Genomic DNA, 19,963 nt, shown 5'->3' on the forward strand with positions numbered 1-19,963 from the left:
AGGAATGATTGAGCTCAACGATGAAAAGAGTTTTGAAAATTATTTTTAGCGCATGATTTATTCTGGTAAATTTTTCGGGATGTCACACCGCGGCCGCCCTCGCCATGCGCCCAGAGCCCAGCGCAGCGGCTCGTCCCCGGCGGCGGTGTCGGGCTCGGGGATGGGGAGGCTATGAAGGGACCAGAGAGTGGAGTAGAGGTGTAGGATTAAGATGGTCAATTCTATACATGAGTCTCATCTGTTAGGATAAACAGACCGTTAAATTCTAACAGCAGGTGGACGGAATGGTATGGAGGTCAAAAACAAAAACGCGATGGTATAGAGGTGTCTCCGAACTTTTTAGTAGTGTGGACGTCAAGATCAACTTTTGTAATGGTATAGATGTAAATCCGCAGCTGCAAGAAACAGGGTCACTTCACAAAAGCACGTGGCCAATTGGGTCAACATATACGCATGACCCATCGGCTCTGAAGCTGTTTCATTTTCTTCTTTAAAAAAAAAGCTGTTTCATTTTATCCTATGGTTGGTATGTTAAAAGAATGTTGATGCTTCAGTGAAATTATTCCCCCCGATCATTTTTCTTAACTTCGTATAAAAATTTATCTAGATTGACTATGTATGCCAGATTAATTTATGTTTTGTGAGTAGTTTACAAAATGTGGAATCATATAACTTTAATTTGCTTATTAGGTATCTAGATATATATGCCATATCCCTATGCATCTCAATATATAGGAAAGCCACCTTTGGCACAATTCAGTACTACCTCCGTTTCAAATTGTAGTTCGTTTGATTTTTTTAACTCTAAGTTTGACCATCTATTTTATTCAAAAAAATTTATACAAACATTGTTAAATTTACATTATTCTTGAAGATCTTGTATTGATAAAGCAACCCACAACAAAAAAAATAATATTTTGCATAAATATTAGAATAAGATGAGTGGTTAAAATTAAGGTAAAAAATCAAACGACCTATTATTTGAAACAGATGGAGTAGGAGCGGTCAAGTAAAATTTTGTCGACGGCCAAAATTAGGGCAAAGACAAAATTCAGCGAAGCTATTGATGTTTGGATTGCTGCCAAGCCAGTCATACAAAATTCATTAGTGTGGATGACACGTGAGCCGCACATGTAATTGATGTTTCAAGTTTCAAAACACAATTGATGTGGATCACGAATTGTAAATTTGATTGCAAAGAGTAACTTGGTGCAAACGGATTACAAATTAGACCCACGGGTTAGGAGAAATAATCACTCGCAGATACATCATCATCAAATAATCGGTGCTTTTAATCTCATGGTGCCACGTTGTCATATAATAACTCTGTTCGCTGCATCCAGCCAACAATATTTTTCTCTCACACCAAACCAGCACCAGCCAGCAGCCACCAGCCAACCAGCAGTACTTTTCTCTCACAACAAATCAGCACCAGCCACCAGCCACAGCACAGCGAACAGAGTGAATTAAGCTGAAATGTTGAACTATGAGACGTTATGCACAAGTTATGAAAAATTGTAAAGTAGCTGCAACTAGATAACTAACCCCAATCCGCCCATATATTATATCATCCTAAAATTATATATACTTATAACATACCAATCAATGTACTTACCTTGAGCAATTAGTGTCCATAGCGCAATATGGCGCAATCTCTGCCCTGTCTGTATCGAGGAATTAGTTGCTCAGGATTGTAATAATTCTACTGAGTAATTAATAAAGCTCTATCTCTAGCAAAAAAATATACTTTTTTTTGCGAAAGGGGCTATATATTAAAAGGATAGCACAGTACATCCCTGGAGTTTTACAGAAAACACCCTGGAAGAACTGAAAATTACAATGAAGCCCCCATCGAGGCCTGCCTCTGAGAGCTGACCGCCGGCGAGGAACACCGGCGCCAGGAACAGTCCTCCTTCCTCCTCCGCGCACGACTCCAACTCATGGATCTGCTGCAAGACTCGGCGCCCGGAACCACCTCCAGCACGCTTCTTGAACACTGAACGACCATCAGCCATCGCGACACAGAGAGAAGAAGAGGAACAAGAGTCCGCCGCCGTCGACAACACCGCCGACGACCGGAACTGAAGCGCACCCCCAGGAACGCAGAATACTCCCACCCTTCCGCCGGAAAGAGGGAAAGCAAACCTGGATGTGCCGCTGCCGCCGGAGACAGGGAAGCAGCCCAATCCGACGAAGGAACCCACAGCGAAGGTCGATTGGGAATCCTCGTCATCTTGACGTCGTCGTCCAGCAGAACCGCAGCAGCACCAAACTTTTCGTAGCCAACACAGCAGCAGTGCCACCGGTAGCAACCCACTCCATGAATCCTCCGCGAAATCGCCGCCGCCGCCGCCGACACCGGAGAAGACCAGGAGAACCAAAAGCCTCTGAAGAGTAACGCCAGAGATGACATGGGACCCGCCGCCATCGCCGTCATTACCTCCGGGGAAAGAAAACAGACATGACGCCGCCGAGGGCCGCATCACCGGAAGCCTAGCCTACTAGTTACACTACTACTAGTAGCTATACACCGTCGGCCGTCGATCCGCTCGTTCCTCCCCTACCGGCGGCGGAGAGCCACCGGAGGGAAGAGGATCGAGCAGATCGATGCCGAAATCGTCGCCGCCCGCCTGTCGCCTCTCTCGGTTACTGTAGAATGGGAACAGGAGGGTGCAAGAGTCTGGCGCGAAAAAAATATACTTGCCTCCATGTTCTTATATATATTAAAGAGAAACACGGTGGGTATGGGATTTGTTGGAAATTTTGACAGATTGTCCAGAAACTGGTTACTAGTGCGTGTTTCAGTTGATTCAATTTTTTTTTGAGACTCTTCAGTTGATTCAGCTTTTTTTTTTTTGAGTGGGATTCAGTCGATTCAACTGGTTTGTGTATTTTTGCGAGTTTCGTTTGGGCTCTTTCTCTCAGTGGGCTGCTTCGTTTGGGCTCTTTCTCTCTGTGCATTGTGCCTTGGGCTGAGATCTGATCACAGCCCATCCCTCCTCCGTCAAAGATTCCTTTCTCGCATCTGAAAGCAACCCAATCAGAAAAAAGAGCCGTTTGAACCAGCTCAGCCGAAAGGCGCCCGTGGAAAGGACACCGCCACGCGCCCGCCACCGCAGGATCCCATCTCAACGGCTGGGATCTCCCCACGCCGCTGCCCGGAACATTCTAGAACCCCAACTCCCACGCGCTGACGCGCCTTTGCCCGCCTTATAAAATCTCCCTCCCCCGCGTCCGTCTCTTCCCCTCTCGAAACCCTAGTCCCGCACCACCCCCCGCCGCCGCCGCAGCGTCCCCGTCTCGCCCCCCACCTCCGGCCCTCGCGAAGCGCCTCCTCGACCGCCGGGAGTGAGAGAAGAGATGGCGGGCAAGGGCGACGGGCCGGCGATCGGCATCGACCTCGGCACCACCTACTCGTGCGTCGGCGTGTGGCAGCACGACCGCGTCGAGATCATCGCCAACGACCAGGGGAACCGCACCACCCCCTCGTACGTCGCCTTCACCGACTCCGAGCGCCTCATCGGAGATGCCGCCAAGAACCAGGTCGCCATGAACCCCATCAACACCGTCTTTGGTGAGCACCTCTTCGATCCCCCTCCCCTTTCGCTAATTGCTCGTCCCCCGGCTCAGATCTGCTTTGTTTGACGTGATTAGTACTTCGATCTGCTCGATCCGTCGCGGCTTGGCTAGATCTGCGTTAGTGCTAGATTTGTTTACGGTTTTTCTTGTTGCGAGCATGGATGTTTGCTCAGATCCAATGGAATTATAGCTGCGTTTCTGCATAGATCGAGCATAGAAATTTATTCTTGGTTTGACTCAGATCTGTCAATACTAGTGTCTTAAGCTTATACGGTCTGGTATTCTGAAATTTCTGATCGAGATCTGTTCTGTATGACTTAGTTTCACCTGTTTGTTTTGATGCCGTGAATTTTTGTAGTAAATTACATGAACACTAGTAACCTGTTTTTTCAGTAGATCTTGTTCAGTTCGTTTGTCCTCTGCTGCTCATTATGTTTGATCTTTGATGTTCGATGTAACGTTTTATATTGAGCTAGGGAAGCTCAGTTCTGTGTAGCTAGATACTTTGCTTTACACAATTGTCCTTGATGCTTAGCTTCAATGTTATAAACTGCTAGTTACCTTCATGCGTTGTTGTTAGAAGTGTTACTTGAGATTATGTCTTGTATTGATGATTTTTGTCCTGCACATGCTAAGATATTGATTGGTTGCTTCTTCCTGAGATTACACGTATACTTATGTTTTATAAAGCTTTTGATCAGATGTTCCTAGAGTAGCATTTTATTTCCCAAAACATGAGCTTGCAGATTCATGATGAAACAAATACCCCAAGCTCTTTATTCCACTGATTCAAGTGATGGAAAGCTATGCTGTCATAGCTTTTGTGGTTTTCAATCTGAAACATCTGCCATTGAAGCATTCATTGTCTTTCCTGTTTTTTATTAAGTTGTTTTTTTCCTTCCAGTCATGCCAAAGTAAATCAAGTTTACCAGAATGTATGATATTTTTGATTTTTGTGTTAAGTGTTCCATTTTTTAGCAGTGTTCAATTTGGATTTTTAGTAATGGGAGAAGTGATGAGATTATATCCACACGAGATATCTGCATTCATTGTGATGATCACTTCATGCACTACCATCTGATCTCTCATCATTGATTTTAACCTTTTGTCTTCATTAGAAACATTAGAACTCCTGGTTTTGAACATATCGGCATAAACTGTCATAATTATAGCTTTTGTAGTTGCCACCTCTGCATACGGAGCATTCCTTGATCAGCCCATTTTGATAAAAAGGATGTGGTAGTATTTGTAGCTCTGATCTTTGAAACATAAGGCATTGTTGCAACTTTTCTTCACTATGAACTTTTTAGTGATTATATTTAATGTTGTAAAGTTTGCAGAGACATTTTGGAGTCTTACCCTGGTTGTCGTTTTATGTGCAGTCTGTGATGCAAGAATTCCCATTTCCTGAATCACAATGATTATTACAATGAAAAATCACCATCTTTCGGCTGAGATTGCACGTCCAGTTTAAATTACAATGTCTCAAGAGATCCATGCTGTTTCTTTGTGTACAGTCAATGCCATTTGGTATCTGATGCCCAGTCTTTTTTGTGATTGTGTGTCTCGAAACGTTGCATAAAACAAGGGGGATCGGATCTTGCGACACTGGTTGCTCATTTATGTGCTTCCTGTTACTATATGACTGTTTACATTGTTTATTCCAGTCATTTTTTTGGTAGTAATCGCTTGTTTGGTGTTTGTTTGCAAAGTATGATTGCTTAGTTAGGGTTGGTGTATATTTTGTTTTCTGAGTGTTATGTATTGTTTGCTGTCATTTTTTGGAGTGGCAAATATTTCTACTCAACAATTGATGTTTGTCATTGTAGTCTCTTGGTTCTTTAAAGCAATCTCTGACAGAACTGTTCTCATGCAGATGCCAAGCGTCTCATCGGCAGAAGGTTCACTGATGCTTCTGTCCAGAGTGATATCAAGCTCTGGCCCTTCAAGGTCATTTCTGGACCTGGTGAGAAGCCCATGATTGTTGTCCAGCACAAGGGTGAGGATAAGCAGTTTGCTGCTGAGGAGATCTCCTCCATGGTTCTGATCAAGATGCGTGAGATTGCTGAAGCTTACCTTGGCAGTACTATCAAGAACGCTGTTGTCACAGTTCCTGCCTATTTCAACGACTCACAGAGGCAGGCCACCAAGGATGCTGGGGTGATTGCTGGCCTCAACGTGCTGCGTATCATCAATGAGCCGACTGCTGCTGCTATTGCCTATGGTCTTGACAAGAAGGCCACCAGTGTGGGCGAGAAGAATGTCCTCATCTTTGACCTTGGTGGTGGTACCTTTGATGTGTCCCTCCTCACGATTGAGGAAGGTATCTTTGAGGTTAAGGCCACTGCTGGTGATACTCATCTTGGTGGTGAGGACTTCGACAACAGGATGGTCAACCACTTCGTCCAGGAGTTCAAGAGGAAGAACAAGAAGGACATCACTGGCAACCCTAGGGCTCTCAGGAGGTTGAGGACAGCTTGTGAGAGGGCGAAGAGGACTCTGTCTTCCACTGCCCAGACCACCATTGAGATCGACTCCCTGTATGAGGGCATCGACTTCTACTCCACCATCACCCGTGCTAGATTTGAGGAGCTCAACATGGACCTGTTCAGGAAGTGTATGGAGCCTGTTGAGAAGTGCCTGAGGGATGCCAAGATGGACAAGAGCAGTGTGCACGATGTTGTCCTTGTTGGTGGTTCTACTAGGATTCCCAGAGTGCAGCAGCTGCTCCAGGACTTCTTCAACGGCAAGGAGCTGTGCAAGAACATCAACCCTGATGAGGCCGTTGCCTATGGTGCTGCTGTCCAGGCCGCCATCCTAAGTGGCGAGGGCAACGAGAAGGTGCAGGACCTGCTTCTGTTGGACGTCACCCCTCTGTCCCTTGGTCTGGAGACTGCCGGAGGAGTGATGACTGTGCTGATCCCGAGGAACACCACCATCCCCACCAAAAAGGAGCAGGTGTTCTCCACCTACTCGGACAACCAGCCTGGTGTCCTGATCCAGGTGTACGAGGGTGAGAGGACCAGGACCCGCGACAACAACCTCCTGGGCAAGTTCGAGCTCTCCGGCATCCCCCCTGCTCCCCGTGGCGTCCCCCAGATCACGGTCTGCTTCGACATCGACGCCAACGGCATCCTGAACGTCTCCGCCGAGGACAAGACCACCGGCCAGAAGAACAAGATCACGATCACCAACGACAAGGGCAGGCTGTCCAAGGAGGAGATCGAGAAGATGGTGCAGGACGCGGAGAAGTACAAGTCGGAGGACGAGGAGCACAAGAAGAAGGTGGAGGCCAAGAACTCGCTGGAGAACTACGCGTACAACATGCGCAACACGATCCGCGACGAGAAGATCGCCTCGAAGCTGGCGGCCGACGACAAGAAGAAGATCGAGGACGCGATCGACGCGGCCATCAGCTGGCTGGACGCCAACCAGCTGGCGGAGGCGGACGAGTTCGAGGACAAGATGAAGGAGCTGGAGAGCCTGTGCAACCCCATCATCGCCAAGATGTACCAGGGCGCGGGAGCGGACATGGGCGGCGCCGCCGGCATGGACGAGGACGCGCCCGCGGGCAGCGGCGGCCCGGGCCCCAAGATCGAGGAGGTGGACTAAGCGGCTCGCCGTCGCGTCGTGGTCTTATGCGGTGGCAGGCCCCACTATCTCACGCTGCTGCCGCGAGTTATCGTTTTCTGCTGTATCGAACTTAATTATGGTTGGTCGGTTGGTACTGTGGTGGTAATTTTTGGACCTCGTGATGGTCGGTCGGTCAGTATCGTCTGTCGGTGAACAATGTTGCTTGATTGGTTGATCAAGCGTTAAGTAATACGGTGTTATTCGGTATCTATTTTGTCCTTTCACGTTTCCCTACTTGTTTATATTTTTTTTCTCATCGCAAAAGCTAACTCGGTGTCGGACTGCTCGCCGTTGTGCCGTGCCAAGCGGTCGGTGCTGTGCCTCGTCGCTTCGGCCAAGTGGTAGCCCCAGCTCGCCCGCGCGCTTTTCCTTGGTCTCGAAGCATGCGAGGCTGCCTGCGCCGGTCGCTGGGCGCGGCCACTGGGGTGCGAGGCTGGCCGCGCCTGCCTGCTTGGGTCGGCCGGCGCCTTCCTTTCCCTGGGCGGACGCCGCTTTAGCCGAATCAGCCCAGGCACCCGCCAAAGCCGGCCGCGCCTCCTCGGTGTCCGCGTCGCGACAAGCCGAGCCGGCGAGCCCCGTGCCGTCCCGTTGCCATCAGAATCTCCCCCGCCTCGGCCGCCGCCGCATCGCGTCACATGGGCCGCAGGCAGGCGCCGGGGCGCCTTTGCCATCTTTGACCGCGCTTATATAAATCTGACCTGACCTCAACAATGTGGGGGAGTCTTCCGGGCCAAGACACTCGCGCGCGCCCCGGCTGGCCGCCTGCTGAGTCGGCGCGCCACCGTGGCCGTAGCCGGCGGCCGGCGCTCGCTGACGCCGCCCCGCCTGGGTAGTAGGAGACTAGGGCTAGGTCGCGGGAATATCTGCGACGCTGATGTCTCGGCTTTGCTTGATGTTGATGCGATGGTACTGCCTTTGGTCGCTCGCTCGTCTCGCCGTTTCCTCAACCCAAGCTACGTGTAAAAAGAAGAATCATTTTTTTCTTCCTCGAAAAGATACGAGAGTGTTATTGTGCAGCACAGCCACAGCAGGCAGGGGAAACGGGGAGGGGGCAAGGCGGGATGAAGGCGTCTTCGTGTGACCGACACGGAGTGGTGGTCTGCGTCGTGCCGCAGCGTCCGATGGACTCCGTTTCACCGTTTGGGGGCATCAAGGAAACCAACTGCCTGACACACATTTTGCTTCTCCTTGCTCACACATATTTTCAGTCTTTTGTATATTGCTTAAGGCCTTGTTTAGTTGCCTTCCAAATTCCAAAATTTTACGAGATTCCCCATCACATGAAATGTTTCAATGCATGCATAAATTATTAAATATAGCTAAATAAAATAATTAATTACACAGTTTGTCTATAATTTGCGAGACAAATTTTTTGAGCCTAATTAACCCATGACGGGATAATAATTACCAAATACAAACAAAAGTGCGACAACACTTTACACCAAAAAGTTTGCGCATCTAAACAAGGCCTAAGATCCGTTTGGCACGGTTTGGGCCGGCTTCAGCGTCAGCACCGTGGCAGCGAGCCTATACCAAATTGCTATGTACTATGCCAACAATATGTTGGACCCGGCAATATAATAGCTAACTCGGGCATATCTATTTTAGGCCTAATTTACATGTGAACTTTGACTCTTTGAGGTGTCCATCTAATTGACAACTTCACCTTTGATACTGGCTGAATGTATTGTGGTCTCACACTATAATTTTCGACTCTAGCGGGCCTTGTTTGCCTCAGGGACTTGCTTTTCTTCCTCATCTCTTACATCTCCCACCACTGATCCCTCCCCCTCCCACTTCCTCGACTCTGTTCAACTGGCTGTCCTCCATTGCCCGAGTCCGCCATGACTTTTATTTGGACTCAGTGGAATTGTAGAACCCTTAAATCTAAATTTGAACCTCGGAGCTCGTCTCGCCAAGATTTCCATTTACCATTATCTCGGAACCGACGCCGGCTATATATAACTGTTCATCGGTATAAGACGTACAGTGCCTTGTTAAACCGACGGTCCGCCCATCGCTATTTCAAGTTCGGGGTGATAGTGTGAGGATAAATGTTAATTGGTACCGGAGACCTCCAAAAGAAAATATCTAGTAATGTACTAATGTTACAGCTCTCCCTTATTTGTTCTTTGACAGACAAAAAAGAGAAATCGAATGATGAAACTCTCTGAACCTATAGCTTATTATTATTACTTGCAGATACATATATCGTTCATGCGAAAATTAAAGCAGTGCATGAGCCAAACTCGCCCTGCCTAATAATCGCGTAAGCATCAAGTACGTCCGTACACGTATACGAATATAATTCTACGGTACGGTGTCCTACTACCATGCTACCAGCTCGGTGTGGCCCCCAGCGAACAAACACCGGGTCGTCGAGCTCAGGCAGTCAGGCAGCGGGCAGACCAGACCAGCTCGCTGCTTTCGCTTTATTTTTTCGCTTTGGGAGGTGTATAAATACGGGGCACACCAGCACAGGGGGGGGGGGGGGGCCTTCACCTTCACCTCACTTCATCGCCCCGTCTCTCGATCGTTTCCCTTCCCTTGCGCCCGATCCCATTCCATTGCTTGCGTGCTGGAGCCCTCCTCGCTTTCGCTGGTGGCGCCGTCCATGTCTCCTCCTGCACACTGATTGAGCCCTTCACTCACTTCTCTCTCTCTCTCTCTCTCTCTCTCTCTCTCTCTCTCTCTCTCTCTCTCTCTCTCTCTCTCTCTCTCTCTCTCTCCTACTGTTGGCTACCTAGCTAGGGTTTGCCCATGGCCCTTCTCCTTTTTTGAGCCATCACCTTTACTCTCTCTCTCTCTCTCTCTCTCTCTCTCTCTCTCTCTCTCTGGTGACTCATGACACATCCATCCCCACTAGCGTTCTAGCCATCCCAGCACCCTCTCGGCCTCTGGTCTCTACCTCTGTCTCTCTCTTAGCTTGCATACTGTTCCTGCTCGATCGTTCTCTCTTAGCAGCTAAGGAAGGCCACATAAATTATAAAAGGCACCACTTGAGAGGACAGGCCCGAGGAAAGTTGTGGTTCTTCTTCTTCTGCTTCTTCGTTCTTGCCGCCTTCCCCCCTCAAAGAGTCACGGTCAGTGAAAGGAAGAGTGCAGAGGTTCATCTTTCTTCGCTCGCTCGATCATCATGGTGTTCTCCTCGCTGCCGATCTTCCTAGACCCTCCCAATTGGGGCCAGGTAATTGATTTACCCTATTGCTTACTTCTTCCTATATATCTCTACTTCTTGTTTAACAACTTACTTTCAATTTCATCCTATATGTGTGCCCAAGCATGATGAGCTGGTGCATCTTTTTTTTTGTATCTCTGTTTCCTTTCTATTATTTTTGGGGTGAATCATGGTGTTTTAGATATATATCAACCTCTAACTTTTTGTTGATTGATCCAATTTTATTTACTGGCTTTGTTCATGCCCAACTCAGGGGTAGACACAAAGAGAAGGACATGATTCGTTCTAGGCATGTTCTTGAATATACCGTGTGCTTTGCATTGGATTCAGTAGTCGTCTTTGTCAATTTAATTCTCTCCTTTGATTCGCTATACAGATGCAGATGCAGCAGCAGCAGCAGCCACCACTCCAGTGTCTCCTCGGCGGCGGCGGCGGCGGCGGCGGGAGCGACCACCACCACCTGATGCCTCCGCCGTCCGGCCTGGCGCCGCTGCCCGGCGGCCCCGCTGACACGGCGGCGAGCGCTCCGGCGGGCGGCAACTCGTCCTCCTCGATGCAGGCTCCTGCCGGGGCGGGAGCGGGGGCGCAGCCGCGGCCGGTCGTGTCCATGGCCGAGCGCGCCCGGCTGGCGCGCGTGCCGCTGCCGGAGCCCGGCACGCTGCGGTGCCCGCGCTGCGACTCCACCAACACCAAGTTCTGCTACTTCAACAACTACTCGCTCTCGCAGCCGCGCCACTTCTGCAAGGCGTGCCGCCGCTACTGGACCCGCGGCGGCGCGCTCCGCAACGTGCCCGTCGGCGGCGGCTGCCGCCGCAACACCAAGCGCTCCAGCAAGAAGTCGTCCCGCGGCGGCGGCGCGGGTGCCACGGCGGCCACGTCCTCATCGTCGACCACCTCCACCTCCACCACGGCCACCACCACGAGCGCCGCCATGGCGGCGGCCGAGGCCATCGCCAGCATGCAGGCGCAGCTGCCCCACCTCGGCCTCCCGCCCGCCGCGGCCGCCGCCGCCCTGGAGGCGTCGCTGGAGGGCTACCACCACTACCTGCCTTTCCAGATGCAGCCGCAGTTCCTGCAGCAAGTTGGCCTGCACGGGTACCATTTCGCCGACGACGGCAGCGGCGTCCTCGCCGACGGGTTCCCGAGGGGAGTCGTCGCCTCGGGGCTGCTCGCGCAGCTCGCCGCGGTGAAGATGGAGGAGCACAGCAGCGGAGGCGGCGGAGGTGCCGTCGCGGCGCATGAGCAGTCGTACTGGCCCGGCAGCACCGGCGGCGGCGGCGGGTGGCCGGCGGAGTTCCTGTCAGGGTTCAGCTCGTCTTCTTCAGGGAATGTGTTGTGAGTTGCATGTGGTGGCCGTCCGGGCTTGGGATGCATGCATCATGGGGGCCATGCATGGATGCTGCTGAAGAAGCTGATGAACAAGGCCAGCTCACCCTTAAATTAGTTCTAGGGTTTATGTGGTTTGGGGACTTGATCAGAGTTGTGTTCTTCACCAATTAGGATGGTGATCATCGATCATGAGTTGGGGTTTTACATGTTTTTTTCCTCAGTTTAAGAGTTTCATGCTGGTTATTGGTAGTGTTGCATGTAGTGCAGGGATCGGAGATTCGGAGGTGCATGTGTTAACTCATGGAGGTGATACGTGTCAAGTTACTTAACTATACTATGTTTAATTATAATGGGAACTTGGTCATGGTTGTACTAGTGCGAGTTCAAAATTTCAAATGTATTTGGATTTTTCTTGATTGAAATGTCATGGAACGATTGATGTGCTAGCATTTGTGGCTATGGCCTCATGTCGGAGATTCGATCAATGTGATGTATTGGTGGTCAAGACTACAGATTTTGTTTGCACAATCTTAATTTGATGAAATTTCGCTCCATATACCACTTCATGAAACAAATTAATCCTCTTAGTTCGAGCACCCTAAAAAGGACAATGGTTGAGCTAGCTTGAATGGTTATGTCCTTGGGGGGGGGGGGGGTTTCCCCACCTAATTTTCATATTTCATTCATTTGACTCATGAGTCAGATTGTACAGCAGAAATGGGGGTATCGAGGGGGGGGGGGTTGAAATCTGTTACAATTTGTTACATGGGGGAAAACAAGTTACTCCAGGACTTGATTACTCCAGCATCCGCCCTAGGCAGGCGCTATGCCCAGAGGCGCGCATCTTCGTTGCGACCTTAGAGATTAATAGTTTACATTTCATTACAATCCAAATTAAATCTTAATTCAATAAAATTTTCTCTATCAACCACCTTGTAAAAAGAAATGAATCCCCCTTAGTTCTATTAACCTCTAGTGAACAACTTTTGTTTTTCGAGAACAGCAGGAGAGCTGCATATCATTCTATTCTATTAAGGAGCTCCACTGAACAACTAAAATTAATTATGGGCATGATTCATGATCGAATGGCTATGTTCTCACATTAAAATTTGAGAACGTGTTGTCTTGGTGGTTCAGACCAAATATTCCAATATTCATATGAATTGAGTCTTAGTTCGATGAAACTCTCGTTCCCTGGGCCGGATCTAGCACTAGGTCAGCTGGGGCTCGAGCCCCTCCTACCCGTGCTAGAAGCATGAAGTCCCTCCTAAGCCCCTACCTATAAATTTGTAGCCATTGAAGCTTGAAAGGAGTAGCTATAGGTAGAAGATAAAGTGAAGAATAAGCCCCTCCTAATATTTTTTTCTAGATCCGCCACTGTCATTCCATCAACTCTTGCAACTCAAAATTCTCCGCATCGAGAGATAGTTGAAAACATAATAGTAAGAGTTGAGACAGACGGATTGCATATTTACAATTGATCGAAGTGTTAAGCAAAAAGAAACTTTTTGACGAGCCAATCAAGTTATAACGCTAAGCATGAATTATTTTAGATGACAAAGAAATTTTCAGCTGGGCTGACGCTTAAAGGTTTTTAATGTGGGAACGAATAACACTATAATTAAAACAATCTAGCAAAACAAACCAAGTTTAAGGTTAAAGTTAACTGCTCATCGTGCTCTGTGCAGAATCCATCAAGATCATTCTTAAGTTTAATTTGAATATTTAGTCTTAGCATTCTAGATTCTCTTGCTGATGATGGTATAAATATACAAGTAGAGCACCTCCAATGATCTGGCTATGCTACAGTACTCTGAGTGCTGTTATGAGCAAGTCTCTGGGTATCTGTTGTTCACTACACTATGCTAGTATGCTACACAATCTGGTCCAGGTGCAGGTGGTATAAAGCACCCGATCACATGATTAGCAGCTAATGTTTTCTCCTAAGATCCCAATAAACTAGCTATGATGCCTCTCCTGTTCCTCGTGATCTTCACTTCATAGTTATTTATGCCCCTAAAATCCATTCTTGATGTTGGTGATGATGACTAGCTATGATCTCAGTCCAATCAGATTAAACAATTTATCAGATCAACATTGAGAGAGAGAGATAGATAGATAGAGAGAGAGAGAGAGAGAAAGAGATAGAGAGAGAGAGATAGAGAGAGAGGATATGACATCGAATTCAAGGCTGTGTGATCGATTAGCTAGCTGCTGTAAGAAATTCCTTTGCTGCAAGATCTGACACCTGGTGCCTATAGAAAGCAAGAACCAAAAACCCGTTTCTAGCTTGTTTGAGGGAGTGGTGTGTAAACGATCGAGAGAGAAAGCTGGAGAGAGAGAATGGGACATGGAAGCACTTTATGTGGGGAGAGTGCTGCCAAGATCTCCATGTCTCGCTCTTCAGATAATGCTGCTGGTACAGTTCACGGTTATGTTAATGCAGTGCCATGTACATCCATTTGATCAGATCGAGCTGGAGACCATGTTCATGCATCAGGCAGCCTCTAGAATCAGAATGTATAGAACGAAGAAATGCACACAAACTACAAGCAGTGTAAAAGCAGTCAATGTCAGTGCTTGCTGCCGGCGACGAAACTGATCGTCCAAACTCGAAAAGAAGATGGCATGTACTGTACTCGAAAAGAAGATGCATACATATATATAAATTATAAAATTACAAGTGCCAATGTGCCATGGCCGATCGATCGAAAGTCGAAACATGCATGAAATTCCGGGCACTCGATGAGGGTGAGGTCAGGCTATTGATGAGGAATGCTGCTGCTTTTCGCATCAAATGATGGTGGCGTCGATCGGATCTCACACCAATCAGGTAGCTGGTCGATCACTGACCGGCCTGTAGTGCTGCGCTACTGGACCCTAATTGGCATTTGCAAAGGTATATGGTGTGTAGAGACAGGCAGGGATGGCTTAACAGAATCATCACTTGCTTTGAGCCATGTTTGGTAGGAGATGCAAAGGCGATGCAGGAAATGATTCTCTTTGTTAATGCTTGCGTTCGTATACAACATGAACATGATTGCCTGAAATCAGCTTTCAGCTAAGCACCCTGCATGAGATGTCAATCTGCACATGCTGTGTGCATATTGATTTCAAAACATGTGCTGACAAAATTTATGCATATAGATTTCAAAGTTTAGAATGGGGAGAGATTAAATATGTTAAAACAAAACCTAATAACCTTACTAAACTGTGTGGCGAGTGATGGAGCTGCAGTCACCATCAGAGGGAATCTGGTGTGCTTTGAGAGATCTGCTTTTGCAAACTCCAATGCAGTAGTCTAGCCACCCTCTCCTCTACTATCTCTCTTCTCCTGGGGTGAGGAGGAGGAGGCCAGGTCCAGGGAATAAAGCGGCTGGCCCAAGCCTATGCAAGATATCACATCAAAGAAAGAGAAAGAGGTTAGCCCCTGCTCCCCCCGGGCCCACGCCGCTATCCGCCTACACGGATCACACACAATGATGGCTACCTGCATCAGCAGCAGCAGATGTGTTGGAAGGGACAACGTGCTGACAAAAGCTGTAGGCTGGAAGTTTGCTAACTCAGGTGCACATGCTTTGGACTACAGTAGTACTGCCTTGGGTACTTGCAGAGTTGCAGATCACCAAGATCCACACACACTGGAGTCTGAAGTTCTGAACAAACCATGTTAAACACTCCATTTCAGGCCAAAGTTCAGATGCAGTGATCGAGTTTTTGCCAGGAAATCACATGGATTTCACACAGAAACCGATCAATATTCCTGGACCAAAAACTACTTCAGCATCCACAATGATTAGGAGTCCCTGAAATCCTGAGATAATTTTGAGATCAATTCGATCTCCTTAGCCTCGTGGTGGTCTAGCAGGCAACTTCTTCCTCGCCCTTGCATAAGCCAGTCAAAAAAGGAGGCAAACAGGACACCGAGACCAAATAGAAGCGTAGGCCAGAGCTGTTGCAGCATGCAAGGGGATCGAGCACGGACTCCGATGCATACCGGCCGGTGACTGCGGCTGTCAGATAGGGAGAGATGCCTGCCGGCGACAAAACAAAAAGCGCCACCAATGCAAGCAATTCCGTTCTTTCTTTACGCATTTTTTTCTCTCTCGATCTCTCTCTTCAAAATCTCCCTTGCTCGTCTCTTTCGTTCATGTGCAGATCGATCGATGTGCTCGTCAATCTCGCTCGCTCTGAAGAATCTGAAGCGGGGCCATCTGGTCCAGTCTTGTAAAGCAGCGGCAGCGGCAGCTTCAGCTTCAAGTTTTGCATCTCCTCCTCGATCAGATGGTGTCGCCATGTGACGGTGCTCTCGTCGTCTTTGCGAGCGTGTTTGCTGGTGTCAGAAATCCAGAGAAGCGCTGGCAATGTAGTGGTAACCTAGGCGCCAGCAGGCCAGCAGTGTGCTTTTGACCCTATGGAGCAGAGCAGAGGGGATGATCTCCCATGTCCCGTACCGTACTGCTCAAGACCCCAGGGAGATGCGTGCAACAATTTATGTGTTGGAACGTGAAGAGGAAAAATTCTAGCATTGATGCTACATGTATATATGTGCTTGAATTCTAAGAAGCGGCGCAAGAGGAATAGGCGTGGTCAGGCGTCACTTCAGGCGAGTTAGCGTCAACCGTCGCCTGAAGCGGGATTAATTCCTCCCGATTTGAGAGAGCGCACGTATTATTGGACCAAATAAATTTTAGGCCCACCGCAATTTGCTTCTGACTTTTTTTTTGCATAGGACCTTTGCCACATGCATGCATGCAGGTGAAGACAAAATTGAAGACATCATCTATATACAAAGGTAGTTCATACTAAAAAAATCTATAAAACCTAAACATTGCATTAAAATTGAATTCCGTTTGCATTATTATCTTTTTTATGACAAAATCTTCAAAACAAGACCACACTTCCCTATGTTTCCACGATATTTTTTTTAAAATAATTTTTTAATACTAAATAATTAATTTTGGTTACTCGGAACAAATATTTTAACAACACGAAGAAATGATTATTTTCTACGAACAAAAAATAAAACATAGCGAACAAATAATAATGTATTACGAACAAAATATTGAACATCACTGTCACACCCTGAAATTTTTGGATTTCAGGATGTGATTAAAATTAAAAATAAATAAAAAATTTTCTCATAGTTTTAAAATTTTGCAACATTTTCTTTTGTACACAGGGAATTTAGTAAAAATAAATAAAGTTTGTTTGGATTTAAAAAAAATAAAATAAAATGAAATTGGTTGCGTGTTGCACTCATGCTACCCTTGCATTGTTTTAATGTTGTGGTTCAATTTGAATTTGAATTCTTCAAATTTGAATTCAAATTGAATTTGTTTGAATCTCTTGCAAAAAAAAAAGAAAAAAAACCTCTTTAAGCCTAAAACTCCAAGCCGGCCCAGCATTTTTTTTCCTCCCCGGCGGCCCGCCCGTTTCCCTCTCCCGCAGCCCGCTTCGCTTTCCTCGCGGCCCAGCACCTCCCCCGCGCGCGGCCCATCTCCTCATCTAGGCCCAACCCGACGCCGCCCCCTCCCGCAGCCCACCGACAGGCGGGGCCCTCCTGTCGGGGCCGTCCTCCTCCTCGCGCCCGACCGGTACTCTTGCAGAGTCCGGCTGCGCCCCGCCTCGCCGGCCTGCCCTTGGCCCGCACGCCAAGGCGGTCTGCTCCGCCCCTATATAAGCGCCGCACCGCCCCCTGGGAACCTTTTCCTATCCGCGCCGCCACCCTTTGCCCCAAACCCTAGCCCGCGTCGCCATTGGAGCCGCCGATCTCTGGCTCGACGCCGACCCGCCGCTCCGCCTCCTATCCTCGACAAGTTCGCCGCCCAGGAGCTCCGCGAGGTAGAGAGAACGCTCGCCGACCCCTTCTCTCCCTCCCTCTCACTCTGCTCCGCCCGGATTTTGCTCGCCGGAGCTTTGCTCCGCCCCGCCGCCATTGCGCGCACGCTCCGCCACCTCTGCGCGTCACGCAGATCCTACCATCGGGTTCGCGACGTCGCGCGCTCGCTCTCCGTCCCAAAACCCGAGTTAAACGAGCCCGGATGGCCGTTTTGGCCTGCGCCGGCGACCCCGCCGCCGCCTAGCTCGCCGCCGGCCGCGCCCAGCGCCGCTCGCCCCGCCCCGAGCCACTACCGAGCCAGCGCTGAGCCGTCAGCTGCTCCCCTGTGTCTGGAGCCGCGCAATCGAGCCGAGCCGTCCCCTCCAGCTGAGCCTAGCCGCCTTCCACCGTTGGATCGAGATCCAACGGATCCGATCCACCAGAACCAAGCCAGATCTGAGCCGTCCTTGGCCTTTTGCAAAAGAGTCCCTCAGTTTCCACAAAATAAACCCGCAGTCCATCAGTGTTCAAAAATAATTACGTATAGGTCCTTCCTTTTATGTTTTAAACCCTGAGTTTATCTAAAATCTAACCCGCCGTCCGTGAATCGTGTTTTTGCAATCTAACCCCTGCATATAAGGTTTAATTATGTTTAGGCCCCTGGTTTCTTCAGATCTAGCCCCTGGAAGTTCAAAACTCTCACAAACAAGTCCCTGGTGCACTGTTTTAGCCATATCTTTCACGTTTTAACTCCGTTTTCATCAATTCTTGCGCTCACGTGATCCTTGTAACGTGTGCAATAGCTTTAAGACCTTGTTATCCTCTGTGAGCATAGTTTTCTATGTCTTGCAAATCTTTTCTATTAGTCCTTAACCTTTTAGTTAATCACGACTAGATCCCTGAAGCATTGTTTATCCCATAGAATCACCATTTTAGTTCCGTTTTCTGTGTTTCTTGCGCTCTCGTAACCGTAGCAGCAAGCCCTATCCGTTAGTACGCTCTCTTAAAGCTTTTCTTTTGTTTGGTGTATTGTTCTTAGATGTATTTTCTTGTTTACTTTGTATGTTTGCCCGATGTTTGCTCCGAGTAGAAGGATCGCTGTTTGAAGGTTGAAGATCAAGAGTTCCAAGTGAGAAAAAGCTGAAGAGCAGTAAGAGTAGCTTTTCGTTGGAGAAATGCAAGTGACCCTAACCATCTTTCTATCTATGCTTATATACAAGAGTACTATGATTTAATTGGAACATGGAGAACCACCCAAGAAAACCGTACAACCACAATACTAATGGGCTCTGGTCTTGGCTAAGTAATTAGATGAACTATATGTTGTGTTGGGGTTGTTCCGCTTGGTGGTTATGAGTTTGTGTTGTGGAGCGGGTGAAGGAAGCTGCGTCTTCTGAGGGACCGCACGGCAGGGACCAACACATACATATAGGAATTCTTTGTAAAGGCCTCGTAGCGTCCCTATGCAATCACACCTCGGAAGTGTGGTATTGTGCCTGATCAGCACATATGCGTGGTTGGGTTCAAAGTTCTTCGGAACTTTTACGCGAATTGTGGTGAAGGTGTACAACCTCTGCAGAGTTAAAACTAACCGGTTAGCCGTGCTCACGGTCAGGAGCGGCTTGGACCCTCACATGATTAATAAACTTAAAGATGGATTTAAATTATATTCTGGTTATTTCTTGTGGCCTTGCTGAGTACCAACCATAAGTGTACTCACCCTTGCTTACTGCTGCTCAGAAGGAAAGATGTGTGAAGTCTTTTGAAGATGATGCTGAGTTCTAGGCGTGCGCAACCCCCCAGTCGATTGCCTGTGAAGTTTGGAGCCTTCGTTTCCAGGATAAGCTGTAAACTCTGATAGTCTTTTGTTTGTTTTAGTTCTCTTTTTCGTGATACTGTTACTGATTATTCACTTATGATGTCTCTATATGTATGAAACTTGATCCTGGCATACATATAGTTATGCATTCGGTTTTATCCTTAAAACCGGGTGTGACAATCACGAACAAAATATTGAACATCACGAACAAAATATTGAACATCACGAACATTTGATTGTATAGGATAAATAACCGAAAATGCATATCATGAACAAGTGAATCAACTTCACGGAACAATTTAATAGACAAAGCGAACAAATAATTTAACATTATGAACAAATTAGTTACATATAAAATAATAATTTTATGTGAATAACAAATGCAGCTACGTAGTAAAAGAAAATTTTATGAGAAAGTAATTTAATCTACAAAGCGTATGCACCATGAATTCCATTCTTCTATTTTTTCGAGCGCGATTATACATCGCTCACCTGAACGTGTTAGCATATAAAGTAAATAAATTATTTCCCACACTGACTAATCAATTTACAAATTCAAACAAATTAGTTTAGAATATGATAAAAGAAGTTTCCATCAGATGAA

General features: G+C 47.8%; 2 protein-coding genes and 4 non-coding genes across 6 annotated transcripts; all 6 read left to right on the forward strand.

Annotated features, from left to right (window-relative positions):
- Positions 1 to 3,197: 3,197 nt before the first annotated feature.
- LOC120699844 (heat shock 70 kDa protein 4-like) lies at positions 3,198 to 7,431 on the forward strand. Its single transcript, XM_039983931.1, has 2 exons — positions 3,198 to 3,574; positions 5,456 to 7,431. The coding sequence occupies exons 1-2, from the start codon at positions 3,361 to 3,363 to the stop codon at positions 7,189 to 7,191; spliced, it is 1,950 nt and encodes a 649-aa protein (XP_039839865.1). The 5' UTR covers positions 3,198 to 3,360; the 3' UTR covers positions 7,192 to 7,431.
- Positions 4,321 to 4,425, forward strand: LOC120701666. The gene has a single exon (XR_005686227.1). It is a non-coding gene; the product is annotated as a small nucleolar RNA Z194 (small nucleolar RNA).
- Positions 4,585 to 4,666, forward strand: LOC120701640. The gene has a single exon (XR_005686205.1). It is a non-coding gene; the product is annotated as a small nucleolar RNA Z195/SNORD33/SNORD32 family (small nucleolar RNA).
- Positions 4,957 to 5,041, forward strand: LOC120701641. Its single transcript, XR_005686206.1, has one exon. It is a non-coding gene; the product is annotated as a small nucleolar RNA Z196/R39/R59 family (small nucleolar RNA).
- On the forward strand, positions 5,098 to 5,236 carry LOC120701670. Its single transcript, XR_005686232.1, has one exon. It is a non-coding gene; the product is annotated as a small nucleolar RNA F1/F2/snoR5a (small nucleolar RNA).
- A 2,276-nt stretch (positions 7,432 to 9,707) lies between the features above and the next one.
- On the forward strand, positions 9,708 to 12,165 carry LOC120699846 (dof zinc finger protein DOF5.1-like). The gene is made up of 2 exons (XM_039983932.1): positions 9,708 to 10,399; positions 10,767 to 12,165. Exons 1-2 carry the CDS (start codon positions 10,349 to 10,351, stop codon positions 11,727 to 11,729), a joined length of 1,014 nt encoding a protein of 337 aa, XP_039839866.1. The 5' UTR covers positions 9,708 to 10,348; the 3' UTR covers positions 11,730 to 12,165.
- Positions 12,166 to 19,963: the final 7,798 nt, after the last annotated feature.

The sequence above is a fragment of the Panicum virgatum genome, chromosome 3K (assembly GCF_016808335.1).
Source record: "Panicum virgatum strain AP13 chromosome 3K, P.virgatum_v5, whole genome shotgun sequence".
Classification (NCBI taxonomy): domain Eukaryota; kingdom Viridiplantae; phylum Streptophyta; class Magnoliopsida; order Poales; family Poaceae; genus Panicum; species Panicum virgatum.

Bases quoted from the DNA above. Each gene is read 5' to 3' on its own strand.
- LOC120699846 (XM_039983932.1), top strand. From the start codon at position 10,349: ATGGTGTTCTCCTCGCTGCCGATCTTCCTAGACCCTCCCAATTGGGGC. The intron at 10,400-10,766 runs GTAATTGATTTA...TTCGCTATACAG, and splicing joins ACCCTCCCAATTGGGGCCAG to ATGCAGATGCAGCAGCAGCA.
- LOC120699844 (XM_039983931.1), top strand. From the start codon at position 3,361: ATGGCGGGCAAGGGCGACGGGCCGGCGATCGGCATCGACCTCGGCACC. The intron at 3,575-5,455 runs GTGAGCACCTCT...GTTCTCATGCAG, and splicing joins CCCCATCAACACCGTCTTTG to ATGCCAAGCGTCTCATCGGC.